General features: G+C 49.2%; 1 protein-coding gene across 3 annotated transcripts in view; it reads left to right on the forward strand.

Annotated features, from left to right (window-relative positions):
• Positions 1–14241, forward strand: part of LOC124517232 (protein FAM169B-like) — an 88352-nt gene extending 74111 nt beyond the window's left edge. For 2 of the 3 annotated variants that reach the window (XM_047086531.1, XM_047086532.1), the window contains 4 exons: positions 3068–3250; positions 7014–7145; positions 12100–12194; positions 13739–14241. In XM_047086531.1, coding sequence (XP_046942487.1) covers positions 3068–3250; positions 7014–7145; positions 12100–12194; positions 13739–13939 — 611 coding nt within the window. In that variant the 3' untranslated portion in view covers positions 13940–14241. The other variant, XM_047086533.1, reaches the window with a different exon arrangement.
• The last annotated feature ends 1889 nt before the right edge of the window (positions 14242–16130 follow it).

Raw genomic sequence — 16130 nt, forward strand, 5'->3', positions numbered from 1 at the left:
GACTGTGCCACCCAGGCGCCCCTAATTTTTTTTAAATAAGTGCACTATTTATTTTTGAGAGAGGGAGAGTGAGAGTGGGAGAGGGGCAGAGAGAGAGACAGAGGATCTGAAGCAGACTCAGCACTGACACTAGAGAGCCTGATGTGGGGCTCGAACTCACAAACCATGAGATCATGACCTGGGCTGAAATCAAGAGTCGGATGCTTAACCAACTGGGCCACCCCGGTGCCCCAGCAAATTTTAATTTTAATGAAATTCAGCTTGCCAATTTTTTCTCTCCTGGATCATGCCTTTTGTGTTGTATGTAAAAAATATGTTACAAAACCCAAGGTCATCTGGATATTCTCTTGTGTATTTTCTAGGAGGTTTGTAGTTTTGCATTTTATATTTATGCTGTGATTCATTTTAAGTTAAAAATTTTGAAGTATTTAAGGTGTGTGTCTAGATTGGTTTTTTTTTCCATGTGGATATCAAGTTGTCCGGTGTCACTTATTGAGACTGTCCTTTCTTCAGTGACTTTACTTTGCTCCTTTGTCAAAGATCAGTTGACTATATTTGTGTGGGTCTAATTCTGGACTGGCTGTTGTGTTCCAGCTTCTTCTTCCTGGTTTTTTTTTTTTTTTTTTTGTTCTTGGCTTATTGACATCCAGTCATACCACCACAATTTGTTGAAAAGACTGTCTTCTCATTGGAAAAGGGCAACATCGTTGAAATTAAAAGTATAAGAATTTATTTCTTGACTCATTTCTGTTCCATTGATACACATGCCTGTCCTTACACCTGTATCCCACTGACTTGATTGCCTTGATTTTATAAGAAACCTTGAAATTGGGTAGTGTAAAATCTCCAACTTTGCTCTTTTTCAAAACTGGGTTGCTTATTGTAGAGACTTTGCATTTCATGTCAGTTTTAGTATCAGCTTGCCAATGTCCACAAAAATGCCTGCTGAGATTTTGATAGGACTGGTGTCGAACTTACAGATCAGTTTGGGAAGAACTGCCATCTTAACAGTATTGAGTCATCCAATCCATGAACATGGTATTTCCCCACTTATTACCTTTCTTTAATTTCCCTTAACCATGTTTTGTAGTTTTTCAGTGTTCAAGGCTTATGCTCCTTTTATTAAATATATCCCTAAATATTGACTCTTTTTTTTTAAATGTTTTTATTTTTGAGACAGAGAGAGACAGAGCATGAGCAGGGGAAGGGAAGAGAGAGAGGGAGACACAGAATCAGAATCAGGCTCCAGGCCTTGAGCTGTCAGCACAGAGCCCGACGCGGGGCTCGAACTCACAGACCGTGAGATCATGACCTGAGCCGAAGTCGGAGGCTCAACTGACTGAGCCACCCAGGCGCCCCAATATTGACTCTTTTTTTTAAAGGAATTGTATCTTTATGTAATTTTAATGTTTCTCAGCTTTGGAAGACTACCATTTGGGGAATGTTGTTCTCCTCAATATAAAAGTTGGCAACTGCAGAATTCCAACCTAAGTTTGTACTGTCATTTCAGGAACATTGAGGGTGAAATTCAAATACTTTATACTTAACCATCTCAAGTGAATTGGGTGGTGTTCATCACTGGCCTCAGATTACTTCTTCATTCATTTTTGTCACAAAATCAACTGTTCAGCTCACCATTCTTTTGGATGACAGTTTTGCTGAGGCTCAGCTGGGTGGGATGGGTGGTAGGTGGCTCTGCTCCATGGGACTGGCTAGATGTTTGCTGGGACCACAAGGGTGCCCAGGCCACGTTTCTGTTATGGTGGCAGGCTAATCCAGTTGCGTTCTTAGAGTGAGTAGCAGGGATCTGAGAAAGAATAGTAGAGGGGCACTGGACCCCATGAAGCCAGGCCCCATTTTTGATGGGAGGTGCTTCAGAATCACATGTAATGTGATGTGGATATAGGAAGGGGAATAATTGTGCTCATTTTCTGCAAGCAGTTCACTACAGTAGCATGTATCCCTGCAACTCAGTCTGGCTGATCAGAATCGGAGTCAGTTTTTTCACTTGGGAAATTACCCACCATCTGATTCTTGACAGGGACAAAAATTTCTTCCAATAGGAGCTGAATATGCTCCATACTTCTTTTCCTGGGTTTTCGTGCATCTAGGGTGCAGGCATCTGTACGTTTGGAAGACAGGTGATGTAGTAGGCTCTGTGTAGCATTGATTTTCTGGTTAGGGTGACAATGCAGGTGAACTTGCAAGGCCAAGGCCAAGGCCAAGGCCAAATTCCTTTTGCAGAAACAGCAACTGTGCTGGTATTGGTGCTGGTTGCAGTGAAGTTCAGTTCAGGATGGAAAGGTGGGAAGGGTGCCAACTGTGGCCCCTCTTGCTCTGCTATAGCAAGGTCACTGATGTTGTAGGGGAGGCAGGACTTAGTCTGCTTGGGGTAAATGCACATTGTCTTTTTTTTTTTTTTATCTTTATTTTTAAGAGAGAGAGCAAGCAGGGGAGGAATAGAGAGAGAGGGAGACACAGAATCCGAAGCAGGCTCCAGGCTCTGAGCTGTCAGCACAGAGCCCGACGCGGGGCTCGAACTCACAGACCGTGAGATCATGACCTGAGCCGAAGTCGGATGCTTAACCGCCTGAGCCACCCAGGTGCCCCTAAATGCACTCTGTCTTAATTGGACACGATGACTGCTTGTTAGAGTTACTGAAACAAGTCCATGCCCTAGACATGTGTTGGGTGGGTCTCCCAGCCCATATCCCTTGGGTTCACAGAAAACCTTGATGTCCAGATGCCCCTCATTGGCTTCCAGCGTCTCTGTGAACTCTGCACAGCGTGGGCGGCATCTGAGGGTCTTGGGTGCGTGAAGGGCACATTCACCTGCGTTTGCTTTTCATTTCGGTACAGCAGTCTGGGGGCTGCACTCCTCGTGATCGATAACATGTGGGCTGGTCAGTCGGCTGGAGAACTGGTGGTTTGGGATGATCTGCTCTTTTGTCTTAGTGATGTGAGCCCTTCTAGGTGGTACCAGTGACCCGGCTGTGTGGGAGTCCCGCAGGGCCCTGGCAGCTTGGTGCAAGCCTGGGACGGCGCCTGTCTCTTCCTTTCCCTGCAGGCAGCCTGTGTGGTGATGGCCCGGGTGCATGCTACCTGCTCCCCGTCTTCGACACCGTGTTTGTCAGGAGGACTTACCGCCGCCAGGGCCTGGGCACGGCCATGCTGCAGGACTTCTGTGAGACGTTCCGTGAGGACGAGGCTCTGGGCGTCAGTTGGCCGATTTCTCCCGCCATGTTCAAAGGTAAACCCGCTTTGTGTCAGGCGGAAACGTATGGGCAACGGTGATGGATAACACGTGCGTTCTAGGTGGTTCCGGAGAGGCAGGTTCCTTGACACTCTCTGCATGTGGGTTTTCTCTTCCTCCTGAGAAATCTCCCGTTGCTTCAGCACAGATGAGACTTTATGCTGTGGCACCGGGGGGGGGGCGGGGAGGCTTTCCCAGCCCTAGAAATAACTGGATTTAGAAATAATAAAAAACATGGCGTCAGAGAGAAGCAGAATCCAGAGAAGTGCACCTGCTGGGCGCTCAGAGGGCCTTTGCGGTTTCACTTGATGCTTAGAGCCCATGACTTAGTCCTTTCAGCTAGACGCTGAAAGGGAACCCAGGAGCTTTGTCTGGGAGGGCAGCTGGAGTGCAAAGGCAAGCTCTGACCGCACTGAGCCCCCAAGTACCTCGTAGCTCTTGCTGCAGAAGACAGTCCCCTTCTTCCATTCTTACCCTACTGAGTCCCCGTACTGGTCAAGGTTCTCCAGAGAAACAGAACCAATAGGGTATACACACACACACACACACACACACACACACACACACACGAGAGATTTATTATAAGGAATTGGCTCACATGGTGTGGAGACTGAGACTCCCAAGATCTGCAGTTAGCAAGCTGGAGACTCAGGAGAGCCGATGGTGTCATAACGGTGCAAATTCTGCCAGGCTCCAGACCCAAGAAAAGCCAACAAAAAGTTTTTGGGTCAAATCCAAAGGCAGCAAAAGACCCATGTCCCAGCTCACCAGACAGGCAGGAGTTCCCTTTTACTTGTGGGAGGGTCAGCCTTTTCCCTCTATATTCAGGCCTTCAACTGATTGGATGAGGCCCACCCACATGAGGGAAGGCAATCTGCTTTACTCAGTCTGTTGATTCAAATGTTCATCTCATCCCAAACGCCTTCACGGGCACACCCCGAATAATGTCTGACCAAATATCTGGGCACCCCCTGGCTCAGTCAAGTTGACACTTAAAATGAGCTATCACAATCCCTTTTCACGTTCTGGAAGAGAAATCCTTATATGTATATTTTTTTCAGAGGAAATGAAACAAGCCCTGGTGTTAAACATTACGTTCCAAGTCAGTAAGGGGGGCAGATTCTGGTGAGCATCTCTCTAGGTTCCCCACACCCCTGCTGTGAAGTACACCCCTTCCACCTTGGGTACTGTTTCACTTCTTGTCATACAGATGTTTTTGGGCCCTTAGTACTGAGTTTCCAGTACCATTATGGTATGGGGAGATCAAGAGATAAGAGAGAAAACGTAGGGAAGGTAAGGAAACTTCTGTTGCTCTAAAGTCCTAAGAAAAGCAGGTGAAAACATATTTTCAAGTAGGTTTAGTCATTTCTTTATATTTCCAAACTCATGGTCTATAATTAAACTCTGAAGAGCCTTGAATTTCTGCAAAGAGCATTCCAGGATTCCTGTACTGTGTTGCTCACTTTGAGGTGTTGCAAAGTTCCAGAACCACATGCCTGTCCTCTCTCTCTCCTAATTTTTGCATCAGCTCCGAGACCTTTGTTTGAGTGCATTGGCCTCTCAATGTGGCCACCTCAGGTTTCCCTAGGGAAGTATCAGTCTCCACGGAGGGGGGAGGGCACCCCAGAGCCAGCACTGCAGGTACCCTTGCAGGGTCTTGTGGATCGCTGCTCTCCTTTTTCTTTCTTTCTTTTTTTTAATGTTTATTTATTTTTGAGAGATGCAGAATGCGAGTGGGGGAGGGGCAGAGAGAGAGAGGGAGACACAGAGTCCGAAGCAGGCTCTAGGCTGAGTTGTCAGCACAGATCCTGACGCGGGGCTCGAGCCCACAAACTCTGAGATCATGACCTGAGCTGAAGTTGGATGCCTAACTGACTGAGTCACCCAGGCACCCCCCTGCTTTTCCCTTTTCTATCTCTGCCCCATAGAGAAAGAAAATAAGAAGGTGCTGATCTGAAGCACGCATCGTGTCTCGGGGGTTTGAGCTGCCCAGCTGAGGATGTTGGGGCCTCAGGCTTTTATGTCACCCCTGACTGTACCTGGGCATGTATGTGAACAGGTAGAACATGGAGAAAGAAGCAGCTGGAGGTTCAGGACTGGGTTCAGGTGTGTGCCACCTGCACACTTTACTGACTGGCTTTTTTTTTTTTTTTAATGTTTTTATTTTTGGGAGACAGAGAGACAGTGAATGAGTGGGGGAGGGGCAGAGAGAGACAGAGACACAGAATCTGAAGCAGGCTCCAGGCTCCGAGCTGTCAGCACAGAGCCCGATGTGGGGCTCAAACTCACGAACCGTGAGATCATGACCTGAGCTGAAGTCAGACACTTAATCGACTGAGCCACCCAGGCGCCCCATAACCGGTAGGATTCCTTCTTGCGTTCAAAGGGCAGGCCAGAGCCCTATGCTTTAAAGCCCTCTTGCAGCTGCGTTTCTCTCCGTGGTGTGAGGAGTCTGTGGGTGCAAGAGTATCGTCCTTCCTGGGTCCAGACCACTCCTTCTAAGCTGACTCAGGGTACCAGGACCCCTGGGTTCCTGCCAGTGGTGTGAGGGCCCGAGTGGACCCCATCCTTGGGTCTGCGCATAAGGGTGGACCGTGCCACCAGTTTGCATACCTTTAGACCCTAGGGACAGGCGTTGGTGGGATGTGGGTGAAGTGTGGGCGTGGTGTTCACATTTGCATTCACAGGCCCCTTGCTGTGTACGTGTGTGGGGCTGGGGTAGAAGGAGAAGCGGGTGGGCCGTCTGTCGGGGGGGGGGGCAGCTCCCTCAGTATTGCCACATTCTGGTGCAAAACTCCAAGGAGTCCAAGAATTCTAAATTTGAAACTGGCTTTCCCTGTTGTTATGAAGTTATATTTGTCAAGATAGGAGAGCAGAACATTCTATCTAGCACTCTGCTAGTTTGGCTTACACTTTCTGAATACTTAGTTTCACCCTCTGGAGGTTTCCATCTGTGCTGTTGCCCCCGGCTGGGACGTATGAGGGGAGGGCCTGACGGGGTCCCCATGGGCACCTGCGGGACCAGGAGCAGCTGCCCATTTGGCTGGGCTTGGGGCACTGCCCGGAGAAAATTCTCACCCTGTGAATGCGGACATAGAAGTCTTTAAGCCTTGAGGTGACTGGAATCAAGGCATCTGCAGAGGATGAGCTGGAAGTTCTGTGGGAGAGGAGGGCTGGGGAGGCTCAGGATAAGGAGGGACAGTGCCCGAGGAGAGGACAGTGTTGGGGGATGTTAAGGGCTGATTGGGTCCCCCGAAGTCTTATGTTGAAAGCTTACCCTCCATGTGACTATACGTGGAGGTGGGGCCTTTAAAGAGGCAATTAGAATTTAATGAGGTCATAGGAGTGGGGCCCTGATCCAATAGATTCTTAAGAAGTGGTTCTTATTTATAAAAGAGGAGCCTGGGACACGGATGGGTGCAGAGGGAAGGTCATGCGACGCCACTGTGGGAAGGCAGCCATCTGCAAGCCTCTGCCCATGCCTGGCCGTGGGACTTCCCGCCCCCACCACGTTAGACAGTGGAAGTCTGTTGTCGGAGCCCCCCAACGTGTGGTGCTTTGTTATAGTGGCCCCAGCTAAGATGGGTTGGGTGAAAGCGGGAGCATGAGGGGTGACAGCTGAGGAGGCCAAACACTGGCGCCCCTGCAGCAGAAACAGAGCAGAGCCAGGGTGGGGCGGGGCCTTGGCTGGAACCGGAAGTGCTCGCCCCTGAGACGCAGAGGGGGCGGGCCTTCCTGGCTCACTCTTGCACATCCTCAGTGTGCAGGAAGTTCCTGTTGGCCCATCCGGAGGAGCGGGGTCGCCTGTGGGAGGTGGAGCCCCCAGGAGCCTGGGGCCAGCGAGGCAGCATCTGGCTGAAGGTTCAACTGCAACAGTCAAGACTTCCAGACCGTGAGTCACAGCGAATAAAGTGCCCTTTGAAGCACAGGTTAATGCATACGGATGGAGTCAGGCCCGGGCAGGTGTTATGTTTATTGTTGCAAGAACAGAGGAGGGAGTGAGACCAGGGTGGTGCCTTCTTGTTTATTTCTTTTTAAAAATGTTTATTTATTTTGAGAGAGAGAGAGAGGGAGGGAGAGAATCCCAAGCAGGCTGTGCACTATCAGCTCAGAGCCCAGTGTGGGACTTGATCTCACAAATGGTGGGATCAGGACCTGAGCTGATACCGAGTCAGACGCTCAACCGACTGAGCCACCCAGGCGCCTCCGGGGTCGTGGCTTCTTGTCCTTGGTCTACCTTGCTTTCCCGAATGAGCCACATCTTCTGGACTTTGATGAAGATCTCCAATCTAACTAAATCAGAAGCTCCCTGGGACAGAGCGGCTCCCTGTTTATAACTCGAAGGGATCACTGAAACCCAGAAGAGGTCTAATGTGTGCACCTGGTTAAAAATTGGAAGGCCACACAAGGGTTTACCTTGAAGAGCAAGGCTTCCATGCACCCCCTCCTTCCCTTGGGGGAGATGGCAGGCATACGTAAGTGGTAGCATTGCAGAGACAGCGTTCTGCAAATGAGTACTTTGTCCCCGCCCTTTTTATTGGCAGCATAGTAAGCTGCTGTATGGAGGTGTTTATTTGGGCAGTCCCTGTTATAGACAGGCATTGTCTTCAGTTTGAGGTTGTTATAGCACCACGGTGTGTTTGCCGGCAGGGTTTTGATGGAGGGTGTTTTCAAGCAATGAGAACGGGCAGAGGGTCCCAAGGGGAGATGGGGTGGGAAGACCAGATTCACTTGTGTCTGGTTCCCCAAGTTGCTTTTTGACAGTGTGCCTTCCTCCTCTCCCACGTCGGGGATGGATTGCACTCCCCCCGGGATGGATTGCACATTGCTGTTGGTTCTCAGCTCAGTGCTCAGGGAGAGGGCCTTGGAGGGCAGGGCTGAATCCCGGCAAACCCTTTCAGGCTGCAGGTGCTGTGTGTGGGTGGGAGGCTCAGGAGGGTCTAACAGTTTTAAGTTCCTTCCCCGCCCCTGGGGAAGAAAGCTCCTGTCAACATCAAATGCCATTTCCCAGGCTGTAGGTAGCTCATTAGGCCTCCGTGAGCTTTCCACGTGGGTAACTGATTTACGTTAGGTCGTGACAGGGAAGAGCGTCTTGGAGTTTATTGATGATAACAATGATAGGTTTTGCTTTTATGGTGCCTTTCAGCTAGAAGGCTTAATGGATCTCTGCAGATATTAATGGGGTGACCAGGCACCTGGGAAGCAGGCCATGGTAGGGCTGTGACTGTGATCCTAATGAGGCGGTTAAGTGACTTGCCCTGTGGCATCCACAGTTAGAAATGAAAGGGGAGCTTGCCCGGATCCCCATGCACTAAGCTGACCAGCTGCGTGGGTTTATCAAGAAACGTCACAAATGAGCCTGCAGCTCCCACGTGGACTTGGCCTTTGTGTCTTGGATGTTGCAGCTCCTTGGCTGGGAATGAAGGAAAAAAAAAAGTGTTGCATATCAGAATGTGGAAATAATGTGGAAATTGCACAGGCTGGAGGGGGGTAAGCAGTGGGAGAACGTGTTCGCATAATTGGGGAGACTGCTTCCCTCGGAGGAGAATTCCGCTGGGGTTATTTCAAGAGCTGAGTTGGTGTGGTCTGGTCACAGGAAACTGAGCTGGAAGTCAGATGCCAGACCTGTCACTTTAACTCACTGTGAGATTTGCCAACTCTCTCTTTAAAACAGCAAATGAGGGAACTTGCACGGGGAGTGTTCCAGAAGCATGCTTGGAGTCCTTTGAAGGAAGAAGGGTCATCGTTATGATCAGGATATAATTAGATAATTAAAACTATATAATTAAAAAAATGCTAAATTATGATCTTTTCACTCCCTGCATAAATCATGGCTAGTTCCCGGTTTCACCCACAACTTCTGTGTCCCCCCAGGGCCAGCAGTCAGGATTTTAATTCAGTCAGGAAGGTTTTCAGCCAGCCAGCTTCATCTTGTAACAATTTTGTCAGCATTGACATTTCAGGTTTTTTCCAGGTTGGTGAGTGGGGGGCTGCAAATGCAATCACAGATTAGCCCAGATGCTCTGCATTTTCTCAGTTTACAGTCTGTCTGCCTTCATGGAAATCTGTGTTAGCCCATTAGGTTTTCCCACAGGTCACCCCACAGTGCAGGTTCTGGAATCTTCTTTTGCCTGGAAATGTCACACAGCCATTTAATTTAATTTTAGTTTTTAACCAGCCCGTTATTCTTAGAGTTGCTTTCTTGAATTGTTCTGCTTTTCAAGTTCTATCTTTTGTTTCTTTATTTCTGGCTGTTATTTTGGAGGGCTCCTACAGTTTCATGCGCTGTAGCAGTAGAACTGTAAGCAAGAAGCCCGGGGGAGCCAATTGTTTTTTACATTCTAAGTAAGGCATGGACGTTTTACAATGTTCCAAAGGGAAATTAACTTGTGCTCCTTTCCAGGGTTTCAAAATCTATTTTTTGAAGCAGCGTCATTTATGGACGAGGTCTTTTAAAGTTTGCACGATCTTGCCTGTTGATAACATCTGTGGCTTATAATGGCCCTGAAAATATTTACAGCGTTTTCAGAACTTTTGAGAGAAGGAGTTTGTGGGAATTTTTTTTTTCCTTCCTACACTCAGTTACATATGAAGCCTTTGAAACTTGACCAATAGGATCATAATTCTGTCTGGTGTGACTTCTCAGTTAGCTTGCACATGCCTTAAGTTTCTTTACTGGAGGAGATGAAATTGAATCCTCCAGCAGTTGAGTGTTCTTTTACAAAAATGTGGCTGGAGGCAGGAAATAATTGCACACAGCTTTAAAAATCATTGTTTTCATCGTTTAGGTTATAGTGTTGCTTTCTTCCCAGGTGAGTTTTTAATAGATTCAATTGTTATCCACAGGGAAAAGAATTTTATTTACATTTAATTTTTTAATTTTTTTATGTTTTTATTTTATTTTTGAGAAAGAGTGTGAATGGGGGAGGGGCAGAGAGAGAGGGAGACACAGAATCCGAAGCAGGCTCCAGGCTCTGAGCTGTCGGCACAGAGCCCGACACGGGGCTCGAACTCACGGACTGTGAGATCATGACCTGAGCTGAAGTCAGATGCTCAACGGATTGAGCCACTACATTTAATTTTTAAAGCTACGGTGTATGTATATAAAAAGATGTGAATGAACTCTGAGCTGGGGCCGGGGGCGGGGGGGGGGGGGAGGGGGGCGGGCAGGGTCCTTTTTCTAAAAATCTGATGCTTGCAGCTCTGAGCTTGTCTCAGCTTTTTTTGGTGAGTTGGACATGACATAGTGCGGTAGTTACAGCAATTTGGCGGCGTGAGCTCTGGTGGGAAGTGCATAGCAGTACCATCATCCTGGACGGGTTTTTCCTAATGCTGCTCTTTGAAAGGTTGTGTGGCTCCCTCTAGCGGCCATTGTCACCTACTGCGTCCCATATGGTAGTAACTCCTGGATGGTAACTTACTGTGACCTACCTGTGTGGTTGCTTCTCGGATTCTTATCCTCGTGCTTCCAAATTAGAGCATTCATTTTTTTTTAACATTTATTTATTTTTGAGACAGGGAGAGTCGGAGCATGAACGGAGAGGGTCAGAGAGAGGGAGACACAGAATCTGAAACAGGCTCCAGGCTCTGAGCGCTCAGCACAGAGCCCGACATGGGGCTCGAACTCACGGACCGCGAGATCATGACCCAAGCTGAAGCTGGGCGCTCAACTGACTGAGCCACCCAGGCGCCCCTAGAGCATTCATTTTTAAAAATTATTGAACTGTTATTGGTTAGGAATAAAATACAAGTAAACATTTGATAGTTACCAAGCACGCTTTAGTCTGTAACGCATAAAAAGATAGTTTCACACATCAGGAAGTATAGAATATACTGAGTTGTCTGCTTCATTCTCTGATTCATTCATTCATGCATTCTCATTCATTCATTCACTCATTCATTCATTCAGTAGATTACTCTAATGGAGGATCTCCCGGTGCCAGGCCACTGGTTGAGGTGATAAGGATATAGTAGTGAATAAGGCTGAGTCTCTGAACTCATTTATGAGCTTACTTTTGCAAAGAGAAGTACATGAGGAATCATTACTGCATTATATAGAAACTCCCAAGGGAGCCCTGAAGTACTCTGGTGTTTTTCACTGCTTAGGATTCAATTTTGCCAAACCAAAGTTGGCTAATTTATAAAGTCTGTAAATAAACTTTAAAATTTACCTGTATAGGTAACGTTTCAATAATGTATTTATTTTTACTTGAAAAAATGTGTTTCGTTCGCATTTTCAGCTCAACTGGAAAACTATTTTCTTCCTAAAGCATCTGAGTGCCCCCCCCCCATCACATACCTCTACGTATGGATTTTGGGATGTAGGAAGTACACAGTGGGACAGCAAAGTTATCCTTTCCAAGTTCGGTCTGATTTGGAAAGGGGGAGGAGGGCTGAATTAACAAGGGTGATTATGGGTTCTCTTGTGAGTGACAATTCCAGCGAGCAAAGAGAAGGGCCTAGGAATAGCTCTGCAAGCCTAACTCCGTTTAATGTCCAGATAATTGGAAGAAAAGAATTCCAGCTCAGAAATGCTTGAGTAGTGCCTACGGCTGTACTCCCAATCTCTGATCTTGGAAGCTAAGCAGGGAAGGGCCTGCTTAGTACCTGGATGGGAGACATGCTTGAGTAGAACCATTGCTTCATGTCTCCCCAAACCTGGCAAGTTTCCCTTTTCTCCAGAAGGCACTGTAGCAGGTGTCACAGTGAAGGTCATGAGGATAGAATTGGGTCGTGGTGATCAGTACTTTTGGAAGCGTCTCTGCTGTACTGTTAATCTTTTGATTGTCTGCTCCCTCGGGGCCACCTCCGTTTGCTTATGCCACTCTCTTGCTTGGGGAGGGCAGCACACCCAGGAAATTCCCAGGAGGACGTGAGCAGTTGTGGGCGGACTTCTCCAGATGATGGACCCAGAATGTCTGGTCGTGAAGGAGGCAAGAAGGTACGGTGGTGAATGTGTCATTCTGGGAATGTGTCTTGTTTTCTTAGCAATCACGTTGTGCTTGTTTTTTTTTTTTTTTAAATTTTTTTTTCAACGTTTATTTATTTTTGGGACAGAGAGAGACAGAGCATGAACGGGGGAGGGGCAGAGAGAGAGGGAGACACAGAATCGGAAACAGGCTCCAGGCTCTGAGCCATCAGCCCAGAGCCCGACGCGGGGCTCGAACTCGCGGACCGCGAGATCGTGACCTGGCTGAAGTCGGACGCTTAACCGACTGCGCCACCCAGGCGCCCCACGTTGTGCTTGTTTTAGCGAAGCTCTGAACCCACGAGGCCTCTCCCTCACCACCTTGGCTGTGGGCTTCTCCACGGCAGCGGGCTGTTGATTCACACTCGGAGTCTCTGTGCTGCGGCATGAGGCGAGGCCTTCGTAATTAGACCCTTCACGGTCCCCTTCTCTGAGCTGCACAAGCTCTAACGAAGCCAGAACTAAACAGAGAACACGTGGCAATCAGCGTCACCCTGCTCTCTGAAGGAAGTATTGGAAAATCTGAATTTCACATTCTGCCATGGACCAGTGTCTTTCAAGCAGAGCAAATGTGCGGACAAATTTCTTTCTTTCCTCCTCCACGCCTCTAAGCCCAGATGCTGCAAAATGGAATATGGCATTAGGTCATTGTGGAGCCCAGAGTGGTGAGAGAATAGACCCACCAACAAGGATGGCTGCTAAGTATTTCTTAGTGGTCCACCTTAGTGGTCTGCTTTGAAGTGATGTGATTCCATGAGGCATCTTCCTGAAGCCAAGACTGACATTGGCCGGTATAAGATAGTTCTGATAACGCCCCTTCTCGGCCACAGAAGGGTGTTTGCTCTTGAATTCCTGAAGAATTATTAATGATTTTAAGCTCCCAAACTTAACAGTTGCAACTTGTGGGCAGTACTGTTTATTTTGGAAAGTAGATGATACTGGGATAGAAGACGCGACACCAAAGGCATGATCTATCCCAGTAAGTGCTGGATTGTTTTAGAAAAGCGGGCGGAGGAGGGGGCTTTCATTTTCCTTGGTTTGCAATGGAAGATTTGGCTCACTGACGATTCTACCAGGCCACCGAACTGACAGTATTGTGCTTTGCCTCTTTGCGGATCCCTGACTTTGCATTTAAACCTCGAAGGCCTTTGGAGGAAGCAGGAGGTGTTCAGTGTGACGTCCCGCCCGTGGGCAGGCATCTTGGGAGGTCCACGTGCTCAAGCATAAGGGTGCCACCTTTTAAAGTAGTGCTTCTCGCTTTGCCCTTTCTCAGATCTCCATGGGCTGGGCTCTTCAGTTCCCTTCAGGAAGTATGTTCCCATCAGTAAATACGTGTCCAGAGCATCTTAAGAACAAAATACAGTGTCCCTGTGGCTGGCTGGGGTGTTGGAACCCGGCTCAGCCGTTCTGAATCTGAGCACGCAGTGAGTGCAGGGGCCCGGCCAGGACACTGCGGGCTTGTTCCAGCCAGCATTGGAGAGCTTTGTTGATTTTTTCTTTTTTTTTTCCTGATTCAGGAGAGAACCAGCGGAGAACGGGAACAGACAAAGAGTGATGAAGACTGCGGAGTGGAAGAAGAAGCAGGGCAGCTTGGGCGAGCCTGTGGGGCCGAGCCGGCCAGGAAGGAAGCCAAGAGGACCGTGCTGGATGCAGGACTGGCCTGGGAGTCCCAGAAGAAGCACGTGCGGCCAGCTCCTAACTCCCAGACGCCACCCTGACTCTTGTTGAGGGGCCTGTCTGGGCCCCAGGGGCCACGGGTGTGAGAGCTGCCCCTGTCACTCCATGCTCCTGTGGCCGGGAGCTGGCTTCTGTCCCTTCTGTGTTCTCCTTCGAGGAGAGGGCGACCGCACAGACCTTGACTACCTCAGGCTTGTTTTGTGGGCCCAGGTGATAGAAAGCCTGAGAAAGTGCTGCGTTCCTCAAGCACAAAGATCTAAAGAGGTACAGGTAGTTATTTTCCAAAGCTCGAATTTCAGAGCTTGTTTGTTTAACCTAGTGTAGTTTCTGTTACTCGGGGGGCGGGGGGGGGGGGTTGTAAAGATCTCACCGGAACCACACGCATGTGCCTCTTTCTTGAAGCTCAGAGAAGGGCCATGCCCGTTCCAGCCTGCACTGCAGAGATCTGTTTCAGGTTTGCTCACGCCAGCCCAGATGTCACCGTGAGACCACAGACACCAGAAGTGTTTCTAGGGAGGCACGTTTCTTTTCCAGAGAAACTTCAGCCACATCAGAAGCTCCCCGAGGGCAGTGGCCGGGATTGGCTGGTGCAAACCATCCATGGGTCCCTCGCTCACATCTGGCCTCGCATACAGGAGGCACTTAGAGCAGGCTCCAGGCGGGTGTCAGGATCTCAGCCATGGCCTGATTCAGAGGGGAAGCCACTGGAGGGGGCTCTGGGCTGATGGCTCTTCCAGTGTATTGGTGCCTGGAGGGAAAAGGCCCACACTGGTAAAGGTGAGTCTAAAGGTACCAGCCAACCCCCAGTGTGACAGTGGCCTCCTCGGCTACCTACACGGCCCTGCTTGGGGCGTGTGCTCGGCCGCTGTTAGGGCTTCTGAGCTGAACCAAGGGACCCCCTGCCCATAAGAGCCCAGTGAGGACAGGAGAAGCAGGCCTTCCACGGGGTAAGGCGCGGTCCAGGCTGCTTCATGAGGCCCCAGAGCCTGCTCCCTGAGAGCTGTGGCGGGGGTTTCTCTGCAGCTGGCGTAGCCTTGCTGATGTTCAGTAGGATTCTAACCAGAGGAAGCTGGCTGAGTCGTCTTGGGGCAGGCAACGCAGTCCCGGCTCCTGCTTCCGTGTGAATGCAGACCTGATCTTATCCCTGGGGACACCCCTCTGGGGCTCTGTCACTATCTTTGGAGCATTCAGGCCTGTCACAGAGGGCCCTGATGACTCTGCTCCCATCTCTGGGCACGCCTACCTTGCGTTCTATATCCCAGCTGCCTGGGCTTTCCATCAGACGCACCTGTGCCCTTGCTTCAAGGTCAGCGCTCATGCACTTGTTCTGCCATGGGCGTGTGCCTTTTCCTCCCTCCCTCTGTCCTTTTGTCTTTCTCTCTGTCCTCCATTTTCTCTTTCACTCTCCCTCCTCCCCTCCTCCCTCTCTGTCACTCTCCCTTCCCTACCCCTCTTATGCACGCGTACATACACACACACACACACACACAGCTTGTCAATCAGTCTGATTCCTACTCCTACATCTAGTCTTAGGTGTCCCTTCCTGACCACCTCCTTCTTCCCTTCCTACATGTTCTCAAAACACCGGGCACTCAGCTGTGAGCCCCATGAGTCACCACCAGGGTCAGCCCTGGGTCTGCTCAGTTGCTGCTTGTGTCCCCAGCGCCAGTGTAGAGGCAGTCCTCAACTGCATGGGGAATGAACGGTAATAGATCACCTCAAGGGTGAGGGGTGACAGCTTCCTTCTGTTCATCTGTTGCTAGACTCTGGAGATGGATGGAAGAACAGTTTTAGCTTTTTAGGGGTGTAGTAAATTCCTATCCTGGAGCCTGGGTTTAGGCAGGAGACCACCAGCACCAGATACTCACTGCTGTTTCCCTAAGTGGACAGAGGGCACATGTGATGGGACCTCTGTTAATTATTTATTCATCCATCTGTGTGTTCGTCCACCCATCTGTCTGTCTTTTCCTCTACCTGTTAGTCCATCTGTCTATTTACCTACCCACTCGTCTCCATCCATCAGTCCACATTTGTCCATCCATCTGTCCACATTTGTCCACCCACTCGTCTGACCATGTTTGTCCTTCCATTCATTTATCCATCCACCCACCTGTCTGTTCATCTGTCCTGATATCCATCCATCCATCTGTCCATCCTGTTTGTCCGTCCATCCAACTGTCTATCCACGCACCTGTCTGCCCACATCTGTCCATTTGTGTATCCCTCTACTCA

The sequence above is a fragment of the Lynx rufus genome, unplaced genomic scaffold (assembly GCF_022079265.1).
Source record: "Lynx rufus isolate CCGP_SWC_20201006 ecotype Redwood Valley unplaced genomic scaffold, mLynRuf1.p SCAF_21, whole genome shotgun sequence".
NCBI classification, from domain to species: domain Eukaryota; kingdom Metazoa; phylum Chordata; class Mammalia; order Carnivora; family Felidae; genus Lynx; species Lynx rufus.